General features: G+C 35.0%; 1 protein-coding gene across 8 annotated transcripts in view; it reads left to right on the top strand.

The window, feature by feature from the left end:
• PCDH15 (protocadherin related 15) overlaps positions 1-24,274 on the top strand; it is a 1,753,436-nt gene that overhangs the window by 1,648,352 nt on the left and 80,810 nt on the right. For all 8 annotated transcript variants that reach the window (XM_054659631.2, XM_054659630.2, XM_054659628.2 and 5 more), the window contains one exon: positions 4,518-4,645. In XM_054659631.2, the coding sequence (XP_054515606.2) occupies positions 4,518-4,645 (128 nt within the window). The remainder of the gene's footprint in view (positions 1-4,517; positions 4,646-24,274) is intronic.

Below are 24,274 nucleotides of genomic sequence, written 5' to 3'. Positions count from 1 at the left end.
AAAAAAAAAAAAGAGGAATAAGGGGTGGGGTAAAATAACATGAAAGAACAGAGTTTGCTGTTATTTCATCTGCAAGAAAATCAAACATCTGCTGCTTTAAAGGCTCTACAACTTCCTGATTATTTTGTGGTACCAAAAGCCTTCTTTGGACTTACTTCACTTTGATTTAGTGAGCTCCCTCATATCCTTCTAAGAGTTAACTTTTTGTTTCAGTTAATCATAATCTCATGGTTATAATCAAAGAAAGTTAATTGAATATCAACTTTTTTGTTCAGCAAAAATTAAGAAATTCTGTTACAATAATATCTGAGGGGAAAAATTACCTACAAACTGAGGCATTATAGTACTGATAGATGTAGGAGATACAATTTCCATCTTTAAGAATATTGAAATCTAATAAGAATAAAATCATGCTTATAACTAAATGCAATGTAAACTAAGCTCTGGAAAGGTTATTTATAGAAAGAAACATTTTTAGTGCACTATAGCATTTCAAAGGAGGGATACATAACAACTGCCTAAAGTTATCAGGGAGAAGCAAAAAAAAGGAAGACTAGTCTATTTTACATTATGGAAAATAAAAGTTAACAATTTTTTTAATTCTAACATCTAAGTCACAAACTTAATGAAAACACCTTTTTCACAACTTTATATTTATTTTTAGTTGACTATTACAAACTATCCTACATAATTAGCTATATAGCTAACATCATAAATTTCAAAATTCATGATACAGTATTTTTATAAATCGCATTATAGCTGTTTCTCTTTTGTGAAAAGAACTAAATGATCGTGGCTTTTTAAAATAAATAAATGTATAAGTTCTTTTAAGTCTAAACAATGTTCTTGAGCTTTTGTTTGTGTGCTGGTTGTGAAGTATTCTGGAATTTTGTATTGTATAGTCATTAGTTTTCATATAAATAAATGTCATTTAATTAAAATATTATAATTAAGTATAATCATCTCTCCCCATTATATTCAGGTTATATAATCATATTTTGGGTTATCCATAGGCCTTTTCCCACAAACCACTTAATATCTGATACAGGCCACTGAATCAAAGGAGCTTTCATAGGAACAATTTGGTATTTGAATCTTAAACTTATATGCCCAAAGTATACATATAAGTATGTATATGAATATACACATGGTATTTTTAAGAATTGTCGGCCAGGCATGGTGGCTCATGCCTGTAATCCCAGAACTTTGGGAGGCCGAGGTGGGTGAATCACCTGAGGTCAGGAGTTCGAGACAAGCCTCACCAACATGGAGAAATCCCGTCTCTACTAAAAAACCACAAAAAATTAGCCAGCCATGGTGGCGCATGCCTGTAGTCACAGCTGCTCAGGAGGCTGAGGCAGGAGAATCACTTGAACCCAGGAGGCAGAGGTTGTGGTGAGCGGAGATCGCGCCATTGCACTCTAGCCTGGGCAACAAGAGTCAAACTCCATCTAAAAAAAAAAGAATTATTAGTACTTATTTAATCAAACATATGAACACACCTAAATAAATACCTGACTTACAAAAGAAAGCCCCCTAGCTTTCAGTAAACAAGGGGCAAATAAAGTTATTCTTCTATAGACTGTACCACCAAGTTACTTCCCTAGTCATAGACTTTTTGAGGATATGGTGAAAAATTTACCACATCCATCCATTAAAATGTATTAAAATGTATTTGTCAATTAAAAACTGGATTAGTGTAGTATTGTTTGAAAAAATTAGTAATCTGATAACTCAAAATCATGAGTTTCTTAAAGTTCTACCTGTAATAGAGTCCATGTACTTTATAATACCCTTCTTTATTCTTCAGCACTTCATAAAGCTTGTAGGTTTGTGTGCATGCATGCATGCGTGTGTGTGTGTGTGTGTGTCTATGAGGGGTTTGGGGTTGTGTATGTACACACACAGTTACCGCCACAAAATTGCTCACAATATCTGTCAATGATAATAAAATTGAGAGAAGAGTAAAATAAAACCAAATAACCATGTTAGATTATTAAGAACCTTATATTTTATGCTAGTTTGATATAATTTTTTTATGTTTTGAAGATGATTATGTATTTTATATTTTATCTCACATAGTAGTAACCAGAGTAGCTAACACATGGCAGTCCCTCAAAATTTATTATGAATGTTTAAAGAAACAATTAAATGATAGAATGTACATATGAATGGTGGTTGGTTTAACATTTTCTTCAATGTATCCTATTTGTATTTTTTAATGTCTCTATTAAATGTACATATGAGGCCAGGCACGGTGGCTCACGCCTGTAATTCCAGCACTTTGGGAGGCCTAGGCAGGCGGATCACGAGGTCAGGAGATGAAGGCCATCTTGGCTAACGCGGTGAAACCTTGTCTCTACTAAAGATACAAAAAATTAGCCGGGCCTGGTGGCACATGCCTGTAGTCCCAGCTATTAGGGACACTGAGGCAGGAGAATGGCGTGAACTCAGGAGGTGGAGCTTGCAGTGAGCCGAGATCGTGCCACTGCACTCCAGCCTGGGCGACAGAGGGAGACTCCATCTCAAAAAACAAGAAAAAGAAAAAAATGTACATATGAATGGTGGTTGGTTTAACATTTGATTTAATGTATCCTATTTGTATTTTGTGATGTCTTTGTTATATCAGAATGCAGGACACATTAGAAAGACATGACAGGGGAGCAGATGATGTTTAGTCACTCAGGTGAGACAACAACAGACTTAAGTATATGGGCAGCTGTGGAGTTGAGAGAAAAATGACACAAGATATATTTATTAGGTGTTGATTTACCTGCTTATGAGGCTGACATGTAGGATTTGGTTACCATCCAGATATGAAGTTAGGGTTGGGAGGTAAGGGAACAGGTCATGTCAAAGTTCTTGTTCTTTGCAAATTGTATAACATTTTAAATGACTCATCCCATTTAAAGAAGAAAATATACGTCATCAGTATTTTTCCGAGACCTCTGTCACTCTAAGAGTTCTGAAAAGACATAGCACATTTGAATTGTATATGTTTCTGAATGAAAGTGGAAAGAAGTTATTGGAAAGGTGATATATTCTAAAATTCCTTTTTATTTTTAAATTTAGAGCTGTTAGCATTTTTTATTCTAGAGATAAAAATGGTCTGCTACTAAACTAAAAATGATTTCATTTTGGGTGAATTCTGATTTGTGGTGGCTGACTAGGGTACAAGTCAGAGCCCTGGCACTGCAGGATAGAGAAGCATAATCTGCCATTAGCCCTATTTTGCTGTTGGTTCTCTAATCTGTTGCGCTAGCATGGTTTTCCTCTTGATTCTACCTCTTCCAGGTCACAGATGACAAACAGAGAAAAGCTGAATGAGTAGCAGCAGGATAGGAGCAAAATCTTGAGGTTAACTCACTGTTCTGTCTGACCTTTCCAAGGGCAAGCAAAAAAAAAAAAAAAAAAAAAGACTATTTCTAAGTTCTTACTAATACAAGCTATTCATTCATTAATTTATTCAACAAATACAAATGTATACCCATGATGTACCCTGCAAGTAGGCTGGTGTTAATTACTTAAAATTGTACAGGAGGCATTAAACACAGGTAAAACACCAAAATAAGGGCATCCTTGATAAATAGTATGTACATTAATTGCCATTTGTTCATAACTGAAATGAATCAGAAAAGTTGACTTATGTAATACATTAGCAATACTTATTTGACTATTTTTTTACAAAATGAATAGCCACTTATTTCCCATTTTATTTGGTTTATAAGTTATTTTTATACATATTAAATTGTTTTTTAAAAGGTCATTATTGGACTAGTGACAAGTACCACATTTCTCATTAAAGGTGTAATGATTTGAGGGAGGTTCTAACATTTGACGATGACATATATCATTTATGGTACATTTACTGTTATTTAAATGGCAAAATGCAGCATTTATGAGTCATAATCATATCTTCAGCTCCATTGTTTTCAATGAATGTTAGCCTCTAACATTGACAGTTTCCAAGGCATGATAAAACTTGTTTTCCATTTGTGGAAATAAACACCTCACCCAAACACTGTTACTTTTAGTCTTAAAACATAAAAGTTATTGTACAATTTTAAGCTAAAGAAATGCCATTGCTGATTTTATACTTAAGAATAAATATATATTCATATAATAGTTTATGGCAGTTTCTACTATTTCATAAGGGGTTTATATATTTGTGTCCCTTCGGTATAACTGGTATTGTGTGTGAACTGTTTGTGAACGTGAACAGTAGAGTTGTTTCATTAAAATTAACAGGGTGCAGTATTTTAGTGCCAAATTAAATCAAGTAAAGTGAACTACCAGGACATTGTAATTAAAGGAAATAACAGCAACTTAACATTTTTATACCAGAAGCATCATTATCAGTGTCCCCTGAATTTGGGGGTACTAGGCATGGCATCTAGAAATGGCTTTTGATTTATTTTCAATGTTTCCAAAAAAAAGTGCAGCAAGCATTTACTTCAGTGCATTTTTTCCCCCATGAATAACCACCAATAAAAAATGCATCATTTCTTGTCCTCCAGGCAATACAGCTAAAGTATACATTGAGATTCAGGATGAAAATAATCATCCCCCAGTGTTTCAGAAAAAATTCTACATCGGAGGTGTATCTGAAGATGCAAGAATGTTTACTTCTGTACTCAGAGTGAAGGTATGAGAAATTATGTTAATATACAGAACTAAAATAAAAGAAAAGCTCAGGTTTTGCAGATAAGCTGTAAGCCTGTAGTTTGCATTAACTGCATACTTATGCTGTATAAACAAAAGCCTGAAACTTGGAGCTATATTAGTTTAGTTATCTAAACTCAATACAGATTATATCAGGTAAACACTAAGCAACTTTTTGAGTTTCATTTTACTATGAAAATGGTAACAAAATACTTATGATGTTTTACATTGAATAAGATGTTGAATTGTATATCTTTTCTTAATGGTTTGTATTCCTCCAGTAGGATAACTCAAAAGATTCTCAAAATGGAATCTCTAATGACAAATATAAAATTACCACTTCTAATAGAAGAAATAGTGGAATAAATAAACCATTTTTTTCGGAAATTTTGAATTTTAAATGCTGATTGAATGAAAGTAAAAAAATAACTCTACCAGTTTTAGTACTTTACTAAAAGTTACAAAAACCTTGATGTCTCAGAGAATGTTGGCTTACTTGGAATTTCAAAAATGCAGTATCTAAGACCAAAGTTGTAAGTTTTCAATTTTTTTCTTTATTTATCATCAAATGTTTATTACTAATTACTATTATAATAGTTTATAATCAAATGTTTATGACTATTTCTAATCAACTGTGTATTACTAATGTTTTATTACTAAGAAAATATTTTAAAGATTGAATTTTACTGAGGAAAAAGTTTAGATGCTAAACATTTTGGATTCTCAATTGCAGAGTTAATTTTGGACAGCATTTCAATGGTTAACTTGTAAATAGCTGTAAATTGTACATAAAACCTAAACATCTCTGGCAAATCTAGCTTTTGATTGCTTCTAGTTTTGCACATGAGTAATTGCCTTTCTTTTCCTATTACCAGGAGCACCATGATTAGAGCTCTTCTTACGTGTAGTTTTATCACCTATCAAACACTCTCAGTAAGAAAAAAATTCAACCTAATTGGGTTGGGCTTGCAAAATAGCTCTTCCACTATGCTAAGTACAGACCCCTGACCTGAATCACCAGTTTAACTAAAAGTAGTCCACAAATCTGTCACTCATTACATTTAATTTATGTTGTTATCCACAAGTAGGAATCCTTTGTAGCTGATTTTTATCTTATTTTATATTTTAGTCTCATTAACTCTTAATTGATTTAGTTCTATCATTTAGTCAAATATGTTTGAGTACCTATATTGTGCTAAACACTGTTCTAGAAGTTTGATATAGAGCAATTGACAAAGCAAACAAACAATCAAAGTTTCCACCCGAGTAATGCAGACAAACTAGTTGAAGAAATGAATAGATGAGTAAGTTATGTAGTGGTAAATTCTAAGGAAACAAAAAAGTTTGATAAGAGAAGAATGAGAGTGGTGCAATTTTAGATAAGAGAGTTAAGATAGTTCTTTTTGGATAAAACTGAAACAGTGACCTGAATAAAGGAAAATATCAAGACATGGATTCTTAAGTGAGCAGCATTCTGTGATTTCTTTCTAAAGCCCTAAAGGTAGACAGGGAGCTGGAGGCTAGTGTGAATGAAAAAGTCTGGTAGGAAATGAGATCAGAAATGTACCTGGGGCTAGAATATGGGATTCGTTCTAGGTGTGTTGGAAAGAAAGCCTTTGAATGATTTAAACAGTTATGACATCATCCAATATAAAAAGATTATTGTAGATGCTGCATGGGGGATGTTGGGAATGGGTAACACAGTGTTTTGGACAAGTAGAATTTAATGCATGACAAGTCCAGGCAAAATTTGATGGTAGCTTGAACGACGTTGATAGGCTATGGAGACCTTGAGAAGGGGGTTAAAGGATAGAACATATAGGATTTGCCGATGAATCATACATGGGACATTAGGAAAAATCAAGAATGACTTGGTGGTTTTTGTCCTGAACAGATCCCCATACCTCCTCCACTGCCTATTGTGATGGCAGTAATCAAGGTTTGTGAGGCTTTTTCAATACAGAAACCTAATTCTTGGCAAGGCATTTGCAAATGCTGATCTAGACTTGAGAGAGAAATAAGGGGCCAAGATGAAATCACCCTGAAAATGGGTTTGACAAAAAAAATACAAAGACTAAGCTTTGGGAATTTCAGCACTTAGAGATCAGGAGAAGAAGGGTTTGGGGATACTGAGATGTTGCTGCCATGAGGTGACAGGAATACAGGGAAAATGCAAGGTCCCTGAACCATGGAAAGAACAAGATTGATAAAAGAGGATCGTTGACTGTCAAATGCTACTGTGATTAGAATGCCCTTGTGGATTTTTACATCACCACTTATGTTACTAATCCTATAGTGTGATGTAGGAAAAAAAGATAAGCCAAATGTTAAACTAGTCCATTAATAAAGGAGATTACTCAAAAGGCATGTGATGACTATAACAAGGAAATTTAGTGGGTGGCATTATCTGATGGGATTTACTTCAGAGGAATTGGGACAGAGTGTCAAAGGAGACAGAAGGATGCTTGCCCTGTACTCCTGGGCTCTGTGCTATGTAAATTATGGTAGCCACTACTGGGAGATCTACAGAAAGCAGCATCTTTTGTCAAGGATGGGTAGAGGGAGAAAGAAGGAATCAAAAAGTATAGGTAATACTCAGAGGGAAAGTTGAATATTTAGGGGGTTTTGTTGATGATGGTCTGTGATTTCCAAGGGATTCTGGCGAAAGTTTGGTAGTAGTGTAAAAGTCAGGTGAGAAACTGAGTCTTAATAAGGTGTGTAAAGACATTGCATTGAAAGAAGCATCTGGGTGAGGAGATATGCCCTGGACAGAATGCATGGACTTCTTCTGATGAGGTACACAGTGATGGGATTGATTGTGTCTCCAGACTACTGAGGACTCTAAGGAACCCTCCCCCTTCAAACTATCAGTGGGTAATTCAGACTAGGGAAAGGGGTCCTTTCTAGGAAACCAACTTCATGCAATATAATATACTAGGTACTTTATACAATAGTGAGAGAAAGAGGGGAGAGAGATAGAGAGAGAGAGAAAGTTTAGAGAGAGAGAGAGAGAGAAAGAAAGAATGTGTTGATGCAAGTGTATGCTATAATAATAAAGTCAAGTAGCAGAGTGCAAATTGTCTTGTGGATTCAAAGGAAGAAAACATTTCAGTTGGTGAATGAACATAAAGGTTTCCTGGAGGATGAAGAATTTAAGACTAGCACTGAAGGGTGGTTAGATTTTTTTTTTTCCAAAGTGAAACATATGTGAGGAAGACAGTCTAAGTAGAGGAAACAAACTAAGTAAGCCAAAACTCAGAAGAAACAAAGTGCAGAGCGTAGCTGAGTGATAGGAGGCAAGGGATTTACGAGCGGAAGGGAGTAATAAATACTTAATGTTTAACAATTCCAGTTGCTGCCTTTAGCCTTGAAGCCTGGAATCTTCTCCTTTCCAGAATTTAATCAGAGCATGAGTTAAGCAGTTCTTCTCATTTTATACTTAGAGCAACAAAAATATTAATGGAAACAGCACTGAATCAGGACCAGTTCAGCTGTGGTGTTTGAAGGAAGGAAAGATGATTTTAAAAATGGGAAGTAGCCCATGATTGTGAAAGAGGTGTTTCTACCAATTGCTATACAATATTAGGTAATGGTAGATCATCTACCATGCGTGCAAGTTAATTTTTTTTGGTCCATGATATAATGCAGAATGATAAAAGTTAAATGTAAATATGTGCTTTGTGTAAGAAGGGAAAGAAGAAATGTTACATAGAATAAGATTGACAAAGTAAGATAAGACTTTGAAATAGCAGTGAATAAGGCTATATTAGCTTAAAAGATGAGTAGTGAATTTGGGGCGTTATTTTTAAAATATGCTACAGGTAAAGTGACACAATAAAAACATTGTTGAAATGAATTATCCAATATAAGTAATAACATAATAAAGACAATTGTATATCTGCTCTGAAGTGACATACCTAATATACTTAAAAACTTAGGTTCTAAGTTCATTTTTTTAAAGAAAATATATACTGTGTTCTTACTCTGTACTGAAAATATGGCAGCAACCAAAATAGGCTCTCTCTACCCTTACAGAAGCCACATTCTAGTAAACTAGACCACCCCCCCCGAAAAAAAAGTAAATAAATAAAAACATAAGTTATAATTAAATCTAGATGGACAAAATACCTAATTTTGTTTCAGTTCATGTTTATACTATACTGAGGGGAAAATAATATAATTATCTGAAATTTAGGTGAAGGTAAGTTTTAAATTATTCTGTTTGTACCACTGAGTTAATTTAGGTGAAGTCTCTGGTTTTAATATACTCACATTGTCTGAGTATGGTAGACACCATTAGTTGGCTATGTCTCCTACCTCACACTTTAACAGAATTTCAGTTTTATTTAGGTATTATTTTTGGGGATCATGTGCTTCAGGGGAAGTGAAGCCTATTCCAAAGTGGTGAAAAATGACTGGTCAGAGCCAATCATGCCTGTCCTGTTATCTTTGCAAATGATTGGTTTGCACGTGGATATGTGAGTCATTTTTGAGCAGTGATTGTTAAGGGAGGTCTCCTGAGGATTTTCTAGGACAAAGATATATACAGACATGTAGATACTTGATTTCTGGCTCAATAATTTGAATGCTCATGTCACATTTAAGTACATGAATTGTATCAAAAGTGCACAGAACAAAAAGTTATCTGAGAAGATCTATATTTACTATGGTTTCATGCTGGGTATCTGTGTCACAACTGGTTCTACCAAGTTGATTTCCGTTAGTGACAAGTAATCAGTCATTTTAATTATGAGGAGTGCGAAAAGAAAATCCAATGGTAATTCGTTTTTCTTTAGTCTTTAAAACAATTAGTTAATATCAGTTAAAATATAACTCTTACTATATACTTAAAATAATTGAAAGCAAAGACTTGATCAGGTATTTGTACACCCATGTTCATAGAAGTGCTATTTACAACAACTAAAAATTAGAAACAACCCATATGGGGCCGGGTGCCGTGGCTCATGCCTGTAATCCCAGCACTTTGGGAGGCCGAGGCGGGTGGATCACGAGATCAGGAGATCCAGACCATCCTGGCTAACACGGTGAAACCCCGTCTCTACTAAACATACAAAAAATTAGCCGTGCGTGGTGGTGGGCACCTGTAGTCCCAGCTACTCGGGAGGCTGAGGCATGAGGATGGCATGAACCCGGGAGGCGGAGCTTGCAGTGAGCCGAGATCACGCCATTGCACTCCAGCCTGGGCGACAGAGCGAGACTCTGCCTTAAAAAGAAAAGAAAAGAAAAGAAAAGAAAAGAAAAGAAACAACCCATATGTTCATCTATAGATGAATGCATAAACAAAATGTGATATACACATACAATGGAATATTATTTAGTCCTAAAGGGAAATAAATTCTAATACATGTTACATCGTGGATTAATGAGGACATCATGCTCTGTGAAATAACCTAGACATGGGCAAATATTGTATGACTCTACTTACTTACCTAGAGTAGGCCAATTCATAAAGACAGAAAGCAGAATGTTGGCTGCCAGGGTTTAGGGGTGGAGTGGGAGGAGGTAAATGGGAAGCTGTTGTTTAATGGCTACTCTGTTGCCCTTTGGGAAGAAGAAGATGTTTTGAGCATGAATGGCAGTGGTATTTGCAGAACAATGTGAATACACTTAATGTCAATGAACTGTACACTGAAAAGTGGTTGAAATGCTAACTTTTGTGTTACGTACATTTTACCACAGTAAAGAAAAAGAGGAGAGAAGGCATCACTTTTATTGAAAGAATGTGAACACCTTTTTTAAACTATTTTTAATTTATAAAATTTTTTAAACTTTAAAATTTTTTAAACTATATTTAATTTAATTCATTCCTTTGAAGCTCTTATGAATGTGAAGCTTATGTTCAAATTCAGAAGTAAAGATTTATATTAGTCAATTTATTTTTCTTGACTATGTGCTGTATTTTTAAACATTTTATTTCATAAAACACCAGTTGCAACAGTATGGGAGTGATGTGCATTGTGGGAACATGCTAATCCTCTCAGCCTGCCAGGAGGCCATATCAGAATCTGCATTACCTTGTATGCTGAAAAAGCCTCCCCACAATTCTGAGTCCTCCTTCTCTAGGGCAGGCCATTAGTTGAACATCATTAACTGAAATGTCCTACACCAGCGGTCCCCAACCTTTTTGGCACCAGGGACTGGTTTTGTGGAAAACAATTTTTTCACACACAGGAGTGCAGAGGGGGATGGTTTGGGGATGACTGAAGTGCATCATATTTATTATGCACTTTATTTCTATTATTATTACATCGTAATATATAATGAAATAATGATAAAACTCGCCATAATGTAGAATCAGTGGAAGCCCTGATCTTGTTTTTCTGAAACTAGATGGTCCCATCTGGGTGTGATGAGAGACAGTGACAGATCATCAGGCATTAGGTTCTCATAAGGTTTGTGCAACCTGGAACCCTTTCATGCGCAGGTCACGATAGGGTTTATGCTCCTATAAGAACCTGATGCTGCCACTGATCTTACAGGAGGCAGAGCTCAGGAGGTTATGTGAGCCATGAAGAGTAGCTATTAATACAAATGAAGCATCACTCAGTCACCCACCACTCACTTCCTGCTGTGTGGCCCAGTTCTTAACAGGTCACCGACTGGTAGTTGTCCATGGCCTGAGGGTTGGGGACCCCTGTCCTACACTAATGAAAAATGACTGATGAATATGGTTACATCAGAATAGCAGACTGCTGCAACAAGGGTGCTATAAATGACTGAGTGAAGCAATATGTTAAAAGCAAATACTCACAACATCTATTAAAAAATATATACCTCAAAGGAGCGGTATCCAGAATATAGAAAGAACTGTAAAAAAGCAACTATGTAGTCAACAAAGAAGAAATAGAAGAAGTGATGAATACTTGTAATATTTGTAATTTTTTGTGTGAAGAAGGAAAGTTGAAGCTAGGCCTTTGAACATTAACTTTTTGTTTCTGCTGGGCTTTGAAGAAATGTTAATGGATAAATATTCCCTAATTCATAATAATAACTGTGATTTATTTGTCATTATTTTTCTGAGAACTGTGAAATGTCATTTACTTATTTTAGCCTACACTCTTTAAATAAATAAATAAAATGAAGAATAAATAAAATAATATCAATTAAAATAAAACAAGTAAATTAAAACATTGATTTATACAGTAGATGCAATTATTTCTTATTGCACTTTTGGGAAAATTGAAGCTCAGTAAGGCTGGATAACTTTCCTAGTATTACTTAGCCAAATACCCAGTGAAGTTGGAATTTAAAGTTGGGTCTACCTCAGTTCAAGAACTTTTCTTGTAACCTCTTACATTTCTTCCCTGGAGAAATGAGGCGTAGAATCCTGCTAGAAAATAAGAGAACATACTAACTTTCTGTGAAAAATTAGGAGACAAGTAAAAAGGCAACCGATTTCTTTTCAACTTGAGATGAACTGTGTAAACTGTGACACCCCCTGTTAAGGTAACAAGTAAGATTTGATTTTAAAAACACTTTTCAAATTGTTAACTAATTTTTCCAGCCTATTGCATGTTGTCTTAACTGCAAAAATAGCATTTATTGCAAATACAGGGAGATGTTAAATGTGATCAAGATTAATTTTAAAAAACTCTGAATTATGAAGTTATTTTCCAGAAGTTAATGCAGCGAGGATTAATCTCATTCTTTACAAGTTGCAAATATGGAAAAACAGTGTCAGAAAAATTGAGTTATAATGTTGATTTGATCTCTACTGAAAGTTAAAAAGATTTTGAATATCATATTTTTGAATTATTAAAGATGCCAAATTTAAGAAATTTATGGACTAAAAGAAAATATTGTGAAAAAGCAGCAAGAAAAAAGACTTAACACTTAATGGCTGATTGTTTATTACATTTTCAAAATAAGCACAAACTGGTGATGAGAGGTTTCAGCAGAGTGATGCCGTAGATAGAAAAAAGCCACAGTCATGGTCAGAGGATGCAAATTTCCTTAGTAGCAAAAGGTATAGAAATGTACAAGGTTAACAATGTAGCGTAATACATAATGTTTCTAGACAGAGGTTAGGGCTCCTGGGGGCTCCTGGTCTCTAGCCCTATACCTGCTCACCTGGGTCTTAGGTAAAACATCTCCAGCACATTTCTGAATTTTTAATGTATTTCCCCCAAGTAGCATCTCTTTAATTTACAGAGAACAGTGCATCACAGGAGCAATAAGTAACCTTCCCAACATGTGCAGCTAGTTGGGAGTGAGGCTACAATTTACAGCCTGGCATTCTGCTTCCGAGACCAAGCTCAACCACGTTTCCAGTGGAAGAGCACTGGACTGACATTCTAATCACCTGGATTTAGTTCTGGGCATGCTCTTATCTCTCTGTGAGACTTTATGCTCCATCACTCTGTGCCACAGATATCTTCTCACATAAATATTGCTGTAGAAGCAGGTGCCCTTTAAAATCTTTAAGCTGATGGTTTGCTTATTTATGTGTTATTTACTGTTACAATGTCAAGTGTCCTGTGACAACTATTATACTTGAGAACCACATTTTAGAGGTCAAATAGCATAGATTACTTAGTTCTGAAATCAAAATCACCATTTATGTTTTACAGTATTTGTGGTTTATGTTACTTAAAAGCTAGTGAGTTATTTTGTGACAATTTTCTTCCTAGTTACATATAGAACAGATGTAAACAAGAACCAGCCTGAAGTAAAGGTCCAATAAAACACTAATTTTGGTTCCCCATTGCCAAGTATGAGGAAACTCTCTCATGGTTTCAAGGGAGAGGTGTTTTCACAAGGTCTTACAAATCACTGGTTTCCTTCCATCTATGGCCATACCACCCTGAATGCGCCCGATCTCATCTGGTTTCCTTCATGTTTTGGCACGGTGTTTGACCTTGTTGTGTGGTTTGTACTTTGAACTAAGCAAACATATGTAGGTGTCTGAGGGTGCATTGCCTTCTTGACTATGACCCTGTAACAGAATCACTATATGTCTAGTTTAGCACTTAAACCAATTATACTGTTATCGTTTATCTGTGTGCATGATTTTCCTACTAGAATTTAAATTTCATCTAAGCAGACATTATGTTTTCCCATCAACTTAAAGACATTATATATTGGGCTTAACATTTCAAATTGGTGTTTGTTTAAAATTTTATTTATTGATTTTAATTTAGTTTAACTTTATTTTATTTCAATAATTTGTGGGTACAACAAACCCCCGTGACACAAGTTTACCCATATAGCAAACCTGCACTTGTACCCCTGGATTTTAAAAAAAGTTTAGCAAAAAAGTATTTTGGGGAGAACAAGTGGTTTTTGGTTACATGGATAAGTTCTTTAGTGATGATTTCTGAGATTTTGGTGCACCTGTCATCTAAGCAGCATACACTGTATCCAATGTGTAGTCTTTTACCCCTCACCCTCCTCCCACTCTGTCCCCCAAGTCCCCAAAATTCATTATATTATTCTTATGCCTTTGCGTCCTCATAACTTAGCTCCCACTTGCAGATGAGAACATATAGTATTTCGTTTTCCATTCCTGAGTTACTTCACTTAGAATAATGGCCTCCAACTCCATCCAGGTTGCTGTAAATGCCATTATTTCAATCCTTTTTATGGCTGACTAGTATTCAATGGTGTATATATACCACATTTTCTTTATCCACTCATTGGTTGATGGGCATTTAGGCTAGTTCCAGATTTTTTGCAATTGCAAATTGTGCTGCTATAAACGTGTGTGCAAGTACCTTTTTCATATAATGACTTCTTAAAATTTTATTTATTTATTTTTACATATACTCATGTCTTTTAACCTGTTTAACATATGTTGCATGAATGATCATTTCAAATTAGTAAAATACATTTTACATTAAACTCTTTTGGGCTGATTACAATACAGAATAACATCACCCTGGACTTCCCTGTGGGTTTCACTTCTTGCCAAATTAGAAACTCAGACTTGATGACAGCTTTATGAATGTTATGCATATATCATAGTTTTACATTTATTTAGCCTCACTGGTGACATCAAATGTGAAGATTTTTTTTTTCCTGAACAACTGGGCTATTTTCGTTATACGATCACAGGCTATACTGTACTTAATATTTTCCTTTTGTTTTTTTCCACCGAGACTCAAAGTCAAATATTTGATCCATCTTTAGCAATTTTAGAAGATGAATGCAATACAAATTGTGGTATACTGACTTTCTCTGATTTCCTTTATATATTTTACATTTACTCTCTATCATCTTTTCTTTCAATTATTTTTAGATTATATCATATATTTTTAGAAAATACTTCACATTCATTTTGAAATTCTGTGGCACAAATGCAGACAGATGATTACAAAAAATCTATTCTGTTTCTACACTGTATTCTGTATTTTATTTTTAAAGAATATATCGCTGTTACCATAGTCACCATGTTGTACAATATATCCCTTTACCTTATTCCTCCTATATAACTGAAACTTGATATTCTGTTTCAAATAGTCTAATCTTTCATTTTCTCCTGTACTAGTTGGGAACCATAAAAAACATTACCAGTTGCTGATACATAGCATTTCTCCTTATTAGTCTGAACAAGTAAAACATTCTTGTTATGTTCTTTTAATATAAGTGGACAAGATGAAGTCTATTTTTGTAGATGTCAGTTGAGTATACAATGAAATAATTCTGCATATGTTTTACTCTTCTTCCCCCTCTCCACACAAATCAGTTTTTTTTTATTGTAGAAGGGACACCAAAAAATATCATTCTCCTAGCAAACAATTTATGCCTATTAATTTGAATGTAATTTAATTAAAAATTGCTTTGATTTGTATTACTTATAATAGAAATCGGACTGCTTTTCCCAGACTATAATTATCTGAAGAATGAGGGAAGCTTGGATGTTTCAAAATAGATGAGGCCAGTCGCCGTGGCTCACGCCTGTAATCCCAGAACTTTGGGAGGCCGGGGCGGATAGATCACGAGGTCAGGAGTTCAAGACCAGCCTGGCCAAGATGGTGAAACCCAGTCTCTACTAAAAACTACAAAAAATTAGTCGGGTGCAGTGGCAGGCGCCTGTAATCCCAGCTACTCAAGAGGCTGAGGCAGGAGAATTGCTTGAATCCAGGCGTCTGAGGTTGTGGTGAGCCAAGATGCCACCACGGCACTCCGGCCTGAGCGACAGAGACTCTGTCTTGGAAAAAACAAAAAGCAAAAACAAAAACATAGATGTAAAGCTGCTCTGATAACTGGAAACTTTTTTGTTTGTTTGTTTTGATATGGAGTGTTGCTCTGTCACCCAGGCTGGAGTGCATTGGCATGATCTCGGCTCACTGCAGCCTTCACCTCCCTGGTTCAAGCAATTCCCCTGCCTCAGCATCCCAAGTAGCTGGGATTACAGGTGAAAGCCACACCCAGCTAACTTTTTTGTATTTTTTTTTTTTTTTTTTGTATTTTTAGTAAAGACAGGGTTTCACCATGTTGGCCAGACTGGTCTCGAAACCCTGACCTCAGGCAGTCTGCCTACCTCGGCCTCCCAAAATGCTGGGATTACAGGCATGAGCCACAACGACCAGCCTGGATACTTTATTTTTAAAGTAGAGAGTTTAAGGACTTTTTATGAATTTGAAGAGCCATTGGACATGATACATGAAAATAAAGTAGTTTATTTGGTAAATGGCCAAATAATTTTGCCTTTCCTAAACTTGCTGGTGGCTCATATATTTTAAAGTTTGAGTGCACTCTAGCAGTATTAGAAATTTACTAAATGTCTTTATATCTCTCAGATGATTAAATGTGTAACAATCCAAGGTATAGGTATGGAATACTATTTTTGGAGGTAAGCTTGCATTTACTTTTAGGAGGTTTTATAAGTTTTAGAGTAGTGATGATTGTGTGTACTCTCCTATATTATGTTTCAAAGGCCATATCCTCCATCATCTGTAGAGCAGGAATATTGACATTTGGTTCTCCCTTTGAAAATCTCAGAATTTTTCTGAAAGTGAAGGCTGCATTGCAAGGCACAATTCAGAAGATAAATTGGGCAAATAAAAATTACTTTTGTCTGAAGATGTCCTGTAATGTCTTGAACCTCCATTTAACTTTGTGCTATACTGACCTGACACAGGAGATCTATAACACGAATATAAGGGGAAAAAATGAGGAAAATGAGCTTTTAAAAATTGTTTATTCATACTTCTATAAATGTATCTTAATTTTGAATTGTCTATTAATATTTCCAATAAGAACGGTAAAGTACAAGAGTTCCTTAAAGTGCATTATGAAGAAAGTTTAGTTCCAAATAAGCTGTAAGAAATAAATGATTCTTCCTATTAGTTTCAATTAATTTACCTTAAGGGAAACCCGCAGGCCTGGAGAGAGATTTTATGCATAAAGAGAATACAATTTGCTCTGATTAGTTGTAATTCACTGAAAATCTGAGAATTGCAGAGACTTTAAAATTTTTTTATTTTTCTTTTTTTTCAAAAACAGGCAATGAAATGCCTGGATTCACAAAAATGCATTCTAGTGAACAAAAATAACACCTAAACTAGGCATCTCCATCAAGTTGATCCAGAAACTTTATGTGGTAGCTAAACTAGTTTTTATAAAGATAATTCTCTCTTTAATAATGTATCATTTTACTTGTTTCCAGGATTTTTCCCCCTAGACATTTATGGTCTCTTAGAAACCCAGTAATCTAGAAAAGGACAAAAGTCAGTGAGGCTCATAGTAATTTGAAAGACTATCACCACCTGAAGCCAATAGACCCCAAGATATGTTGAATGCTGATATCAAAAGAATTATTTTGTTCTTTTTTTCGAGACAGTGTCTCACTCTGTCGCCCAGGCTGGACATGCAGTGGCACCATCTCAGCTCATTGCAACCTCCGCCTCCTGGTTCAAGCGATTCTCCTGCCTCAGCCTCCCAAGTAGCTGGGACTACAGGCATGTGCCACCATGCCTGGCTAATTTTTTGTATTTTTAGTAGAGATGGTGTTTCACCATGTTAGCCAGGATGGTCTCGATCTCCTGACCTTGTGATCCGCCTGCATCGGCCTACCAAAGTGCTGGGATTACAGGCATGAGCCACTGTGCCCAGCCTAAAAGAATATTTTTGATGTATAATTTTTATTACAAACTGCATACATAATGCAACCTGCATATGCAAAATCACACAGATTCTAAGTGTGCAGCTAGATAAATATTTACAAAGTGAACACGGTAGTGTAACCAGTGCCCAGGTCAAGAAACAGAGCATTACCGGTTCCTGCTCCACATCCCCGTAAGAATAACTAGTATGACTTCCAACCATAAATTTGTTTTTCTTGTTTACGATATTTTTATAGACTTAGGAAAATTGTATTTTTTGTTTAGATTCATTTTCTCACACTATATTTGTGAGATTCATCTATGTTATTATTGCATGTAGTAATAATCGATTCATTTTCATTGCTCTAGAGAATTTCATTGTACAAATATACTACAGTTAATATATCCTATATACTGTCATATAAGTTGTTTGGGGTTTCTTAATATTACAAATATACTTAGGAGTAGAAATTCTAGGTAAGGGGATATTCATAAATTCAGACTTAATAGATAGATAATATCAAAATGTTTTCAAAAATGTTTTACTCATTTATATCCCCTCAGCAGTATCTGAGAACTTCAGTTGCTTCACAATTTGATTTTGTCTGATTTTTTTTTAGTCACTGTGATGAACATGTGGTGGTTTCTTGTGCTTCGTTTACCATTCCCTAGTAGTTAAGATAGTCAAATGTCTCTTTATATATTTTTTGCCAGTATTTGTATCCTCTTTATGTGGCGACTATTTTGGTCTCTTTCTAACATTTTTCTCTGGACATTCTGTTGTTTGTTTTGTTTTCTCATTAAGTCTTTAGAATTCTTTATATACTCTGGATTGCAGATCTTTATTCAATATATGTATTGGATATATCGTCTCCCAAGGTATGGCTTGCATTTTCACCCTATTTTTTATGCTTTTTCATGAGCAGAAACTTTTAATACAATTTATTATTTTTTCATGTTGAGCAACTTTTTGTCTTGTTTAAAAGCCCTTTGAGTAACACAAAAACATGACTTTTTTAATGTTTATTTCCAAAAATTTTATTTCATATTTTATGTTAAGATTTACAGTCCATATGGGATTTTTTGTGTGTTTGGAGTGATGTAGGAGGTCAAGATTTTTTTTTTTGATTTCCCATGTGGATATTTAATTGACCAGCATCATTTTCTAAAGAGACCATTTTTTTCCTCCACTCTACTGACGTGTTCTCTCTGTTCTAAGTCAAATGGTCATGGATGTAAAGGCTTATTTCTGAATACTTTATTCTATTTCATTGACCTGTTTGTCTTTGCATCATTCTGCTATCTGAATTACTATAGTTTTATAATATCTGATAGTGTAAGTCTTCTGCTTATTTTTTTGTCTTCAAGGTTTGTTGGCTTCTCTTGGCTCTCTCTGTGTGCTCATTACCAAGTAAGGTTTAGAATCAGCTTATCAATTTCCACAGGAGATATATATATATAAAACTTAACTGCTAGGGAATTGAAAACAAACCACAAGAAACCAACACATGTTCATCACAATGACTAAAAAAAAAAAAAAAAAAAAAAAAAAAACAGACAAAATCAAATTGTGAAGCGACTGAAGTTCTCAGATATTGCTGAGGGGATAAAAATTAGTAAAACATTTTGGAAAAAGTTTGATATTATCTATCTATTAGGTCTGAACTTATGCATATCTCCTTACCTAGAATTTCTACTCCTATGTAATTTGTAAGACAAATTTGTAATATTAAGAAACCCCAAACAACTGATATGGAATATATATGTGTGTGTGTGTGTGTGTGTGTGTGTGTGTATATATGTGTGTGTATATATATATATATTATATATATATATATAGTGTTGGAATGTTAATTTATATCCAGTTGGTCTACAGATATATTTAAAGAGAATGTCAGCTATACAATATTGAGCAGAGGTGAACATATTTTTGGTCTGTGTTTAAACAAACCAGCAAAATCTCTTCTTCTATGAAGAAAAACTGCATGAGTGGGTTGGGTTAGGGGCTGGAGAAAAGTATTAATAGCATTTTTTAAACTACATATTCTCTTCTTTCTTACAACCCATGGTGTATGGCACTGCCAAATTAAGGAGTAGATGTCAAATTATTATAGTATTTCTGTAGTTTTTAATGACTGTTTTCTTTTTTTGAAGATCCTATATTCTTTTATTACCTATGTTTTAGGAGTTAGTTTTTGTTTTTTTGTTTTTTGTTTTTTGTTTTTTTTTTGTTTGTTTGTTTTGGAGATGGAGTCTTGCTCTGTCGCCCAGGCTGGAGTGCGGTGGCGCGATCTTGGCTCACTGCAAGCTACGCCTCCCGGGTTCACGCCATTCTCCTGCCTTGGCCTCCCGAGTATCTGGGACTACAGGCATGTGCCACCACGCCCGGCTAATTTTTCGTATTTTTAGTAGAGACGGGGTTTCACCCGTGTTAGTCAGGATGGTCTGGATCTCCTGACCTCGTGATCCGCCCGCCTCGGCCTCCCAAAGTGCTGGGATTACAGGCGTGAGCCACCGTGCCCGACCTGTTTAATGAGTTTTTTAAAATGCAGGGAAGAGAATTGAATTTTCATGAGAGTACTGTAGAAACAAAGAAGAAGCGTGAAGCTGTAGAGATACAATTTTAGAAATGTATATTACATTTCTAAAAATGTTTAACAAGCTTGAAATTAAAAGGAAAAGGAAAAAGATTATTCAACTTTCTGTTAATTTTAAGTTACTCTTCATGGAAGATAAAATAATTCTGACAAAAGGGGATAAGCTAGTATTTTTCTTATTGGTTAGCATAGTTTATTCCATCTAAATATTAGTCTTCTCTTTACTTAATGTTAAGGAATTCTCGATATTTAATGCTTGGTAAAACAATGCCATATAGTGTTCTTGTCATTTATAGCAAGAATGCATGTTTTAGGAAGATGAAATACTATATTACAGGTGGTAGTAGCTGAGAGGTGCCAATAATCAAATACCTTAGGTTGGATCTGAAAGACAGGGTGGTAGGGAGAATGAAAGTCAGTATGAACTAGCATATGTGTTTACTTTGGTTCTTGGTTTCAGAATCCAGGATTATGAGCTAGTATAGTATCATTTGGACCTGAAAAAATTGCGTAATCATGCCAACATGTCAAAAACAGATTCATAAATCCTTCAAAAACGTAAGCACAGACACAGTCCTTGCTGATGTTTTATAATATAGGGCGTTGATAAAGAGCCCAAAATGGGCAATAAAAATAAGTGAAAGGGAACAGTCTGCATCTTAGAAAAGGCAGGTGGAGGGATTTCGACACTCAGCAGAGAACAAACATCATAGGAAAAAGTAAACAGTGTGGCTTCCAGACCCAGAAGGCAGTGAGCTCTGAACATATTCACTTTGAGATTAAGTAACATTTGAATAGAACAAGACCAGTTGATACTGAAACAACCTCTTTTGAGGAATGGGCTCTTTTTGGGCTCAATATTCTGGTTCAGAGCTAAGATATGAGTGTAAGATGCGGCTGAGCCCAAAGGTGCCCAAAAAAAAAAAAAAAAAAAAAAAAAGAGGCATACATGTGGGCAGGAAACGACTAGCAGCTCCTGCTCCAAAAACATGAAGTCATGATAGGAATTACTACAAGAACATTTTATTTAAGTCAATGTTGATTAAAGTTTAACCAAATGTTATGGGTATGCTAAATCGGAAGACTGTGAAAAAAAGGTTAATGAATATAATATATAAAGGACATTATAAAAATAAAGTTTTGATATATTTAAGTCTTACTGTTTTCCAAAAGCATAATAAGGACAAATGTGAGGTTTTATTTAACCATGAGTGGGCTGTGTAACCAGGAGTGGACAGGTTTCTTAATTTCTGTAAGCAACAGGTCTGCAGAGTGATGACAACACTAGCTAATGAATTTTATCTGAATATAAATGAGAAAATGCACATAAAGCACTGAGCACGGTTCGTTTCTCTCTCTGAACTTAGACATTCTCTAAATAGACATTCTCTCAATAGATCTCTCAATAGTCATTGTTACCTATGTTACCTGAGTTGTTCTTTTTCCCTATAAGATAATAGTAATCTCAAAATCAGAATGTTTCAAACTCAGCATGCACAGTGCATACATGTTATTAAAAACACAGTTTTATTGAACACACAGCCATTTTTCTTTGCCCTTAAAACTGAATACTGGGCCTCTCTTTCCAGAATTCACCTTCCGCATTAGTATAGAATGCTAATTTGTCTTCTTAATAGTAGAATAAGGAATAATTATAAGAAGCTGAATGCAACATAATAGATTCCTCCATTAGGTCACCAGATGAGTTCTCTTTGAGATACACCTTAGTGTATTATTTTCATGAAAATATTATTCCACTGAGGAATACTCAATATAACTTTTCTAAATCCTTGTATATTTTAAATGAGATAGTTGATTCTCTTATATGAATACTGACCAGATTAAAATGTGTGAGGCCTATTTATATGTTTTAAATGAGTAGTATTATCTTAGCACCATGTTATAAAGTATTTTTGCATAGAATTTTCTTGTTGTCAATGGTTATCTATAGCTTGATATTTTTCTTTCTGGGAGTATGGTAAGCTTAAGAAAAAATAAATAATTATCTCTCTATGTACAGGCATGAAGTCCTGAGAAACAAACCCTAACAGCACAGCTGGAAACACTTCAAACAGTCTTCAAGCAGTATCAGTATAAATTTGTCCAGAGAACAGTTTTTAAAAGAATATTTCTTTTTTTTTTAAAGGCATATTGAAGGTTTTTTGGTCCTTATACCACAGTGTATCATAAAATGGAGTGAAATTATATTATAGTAATTAATGTACATCTGCTAAGTGGAAATAAATCTTGAAGTTCTCTTAATTAAAGTAGGAAAAAAGGGAAAAGGCAGTGAAATTTATTAAATAAGTTTTCTTTAGAAGGAGGGAGCACAATCCATATAAAAAATAAGCCCAGCCTGGGAAAGGCCAGCAAGTTAAGAATGTTTATAGAGAGACCATAAATACCCCATTGTATATAGATATGGTCAACATTGCCATTTTTCAAAGTAAATGTATTAATAGAAAGTTCTGAATGGCAGAAAATTTATTTTTCATCATTAAAGAATGAATTACCTATAAAATATTGAAAAACGAAGCAGCTCTTTCTCTGGCATTAATGAATCACAGCATGACACATAATCTTTTCTGCCACCTCCTGAGAGTATTAATGGTATGTTAGTAATCATCATGAAAATTAGGGGTAACTAATGAGAAAAGAAAAATAATACAATGAGAATGTGTATCTCACCTACATTTATAAGGGTCTGATTAGCATTAAATGCAATTAAATCATTGAATTATCTTTCAACATGAAATTTAATGAAGTAGCATCACTAATAAGGATACAAGCAACTCTGTGTCCTGCCAGTTTTGTCTTCTGCTTTGTCCTGAAAAAGAGGTGTAGAGATAAAGCTGCTTGTCTTAATCTAATTCCTACTGGACTTAACAGTATCTACACAGAGGGAAAAATGTGAGAAATATTAGATTGTAATTTTTAATGAAAGCTATCTGTTCAGTACAGGTATTATCTGTTTCTGAACCAAGGAACCTGATAATAATCTTCAGCCCACCACATACTTTTCTCAGTACAATCAGTTTTTTGGCGAACTCTGCATGGGGGCTTGGAGTTAAAGACTATATGTTCTGCTCAGCAACTGTGTGATTTGGGGTCATTAATTTAATCTTCCATGGTTTAGAAATGGCACCCACGGAATGACTTTTATTCTTTCTAACTACCAGAATTAAGAAATTTTTATGATACCCTCTTTGTTAAAGGGTGTAAAACAGAGCAGGATACTGAGTCAACTTTCAGATGATTTCTTACATTTCCCAGATCTTCCTCAAATATAGTCTTCTGTCTCTTACTCCTTTTCAGTACAAAAGTCAACCTGCATTTAATCACCCCAGTAGTTGTCAGTGTCAGCCCCTGAAGATTTGGCTGAAGAACAATTTGGTTTAGAGCAAGTTGGCCAAAGGCAAGTGAGTTAAAGACAGATTGAGCAGTGCTATTTTTTGGCCAAATCAAATCAAAACAGACCAGTTTTTGTTTGTTTGTTTGTTTGTTTGTTTGTTTACAAAAACAGGCCGGGCACAGTGGCTCACGCCTGTAATCCCAGAACTTTGGGATGCCGAGGAGGGCAGATCACCTGAGGTCAGGAGTTCAAGACCAGCCTGACCAACATGGCGAAACCCCGTCTCTACTAAAAATACAAAAATTAGCCGGGTGCAGTGACACGCACCTGTAATCCCAGCTACTCGGGAGGCTGAGGCAGGAGAATCGCTTGAACCCGGGAGGCGGAGGTGGTGGTGAGCCAAGATCGCGCCATTGTGCTCCAGCCTGGGCAACAGAGTGACACTCCATCTCAAACAAAACAAAAGCCTTTTAAATGTGAATGTTATTTAGAAACTATCTTTCAAGCTTTGGTAATGTTGGTGTTCTCTGGGGGTTATACAACAATTTATAGATGTGTATGTATTCACTTAAAAACATACATATCTTCCTTCCTGC

This window comes from Pan troglodytes, chromosome 8, assembly GCF_028858775.2.
Source record: "Pan troglodytes isolate AG18354 chromosome 8, NHGRI_mPanTro3-v2.0_pri, whole genome shotgun sequence".
Classification (NCBI taxonomy): Eukaryota; Metazoa; Chordata; class Mammalia; order Primates; family Hominidae; genus Pan; species Pan troglodytes.
This window is presented reverse-complemented; position numbering and strand designations above follow the sequence as displayed.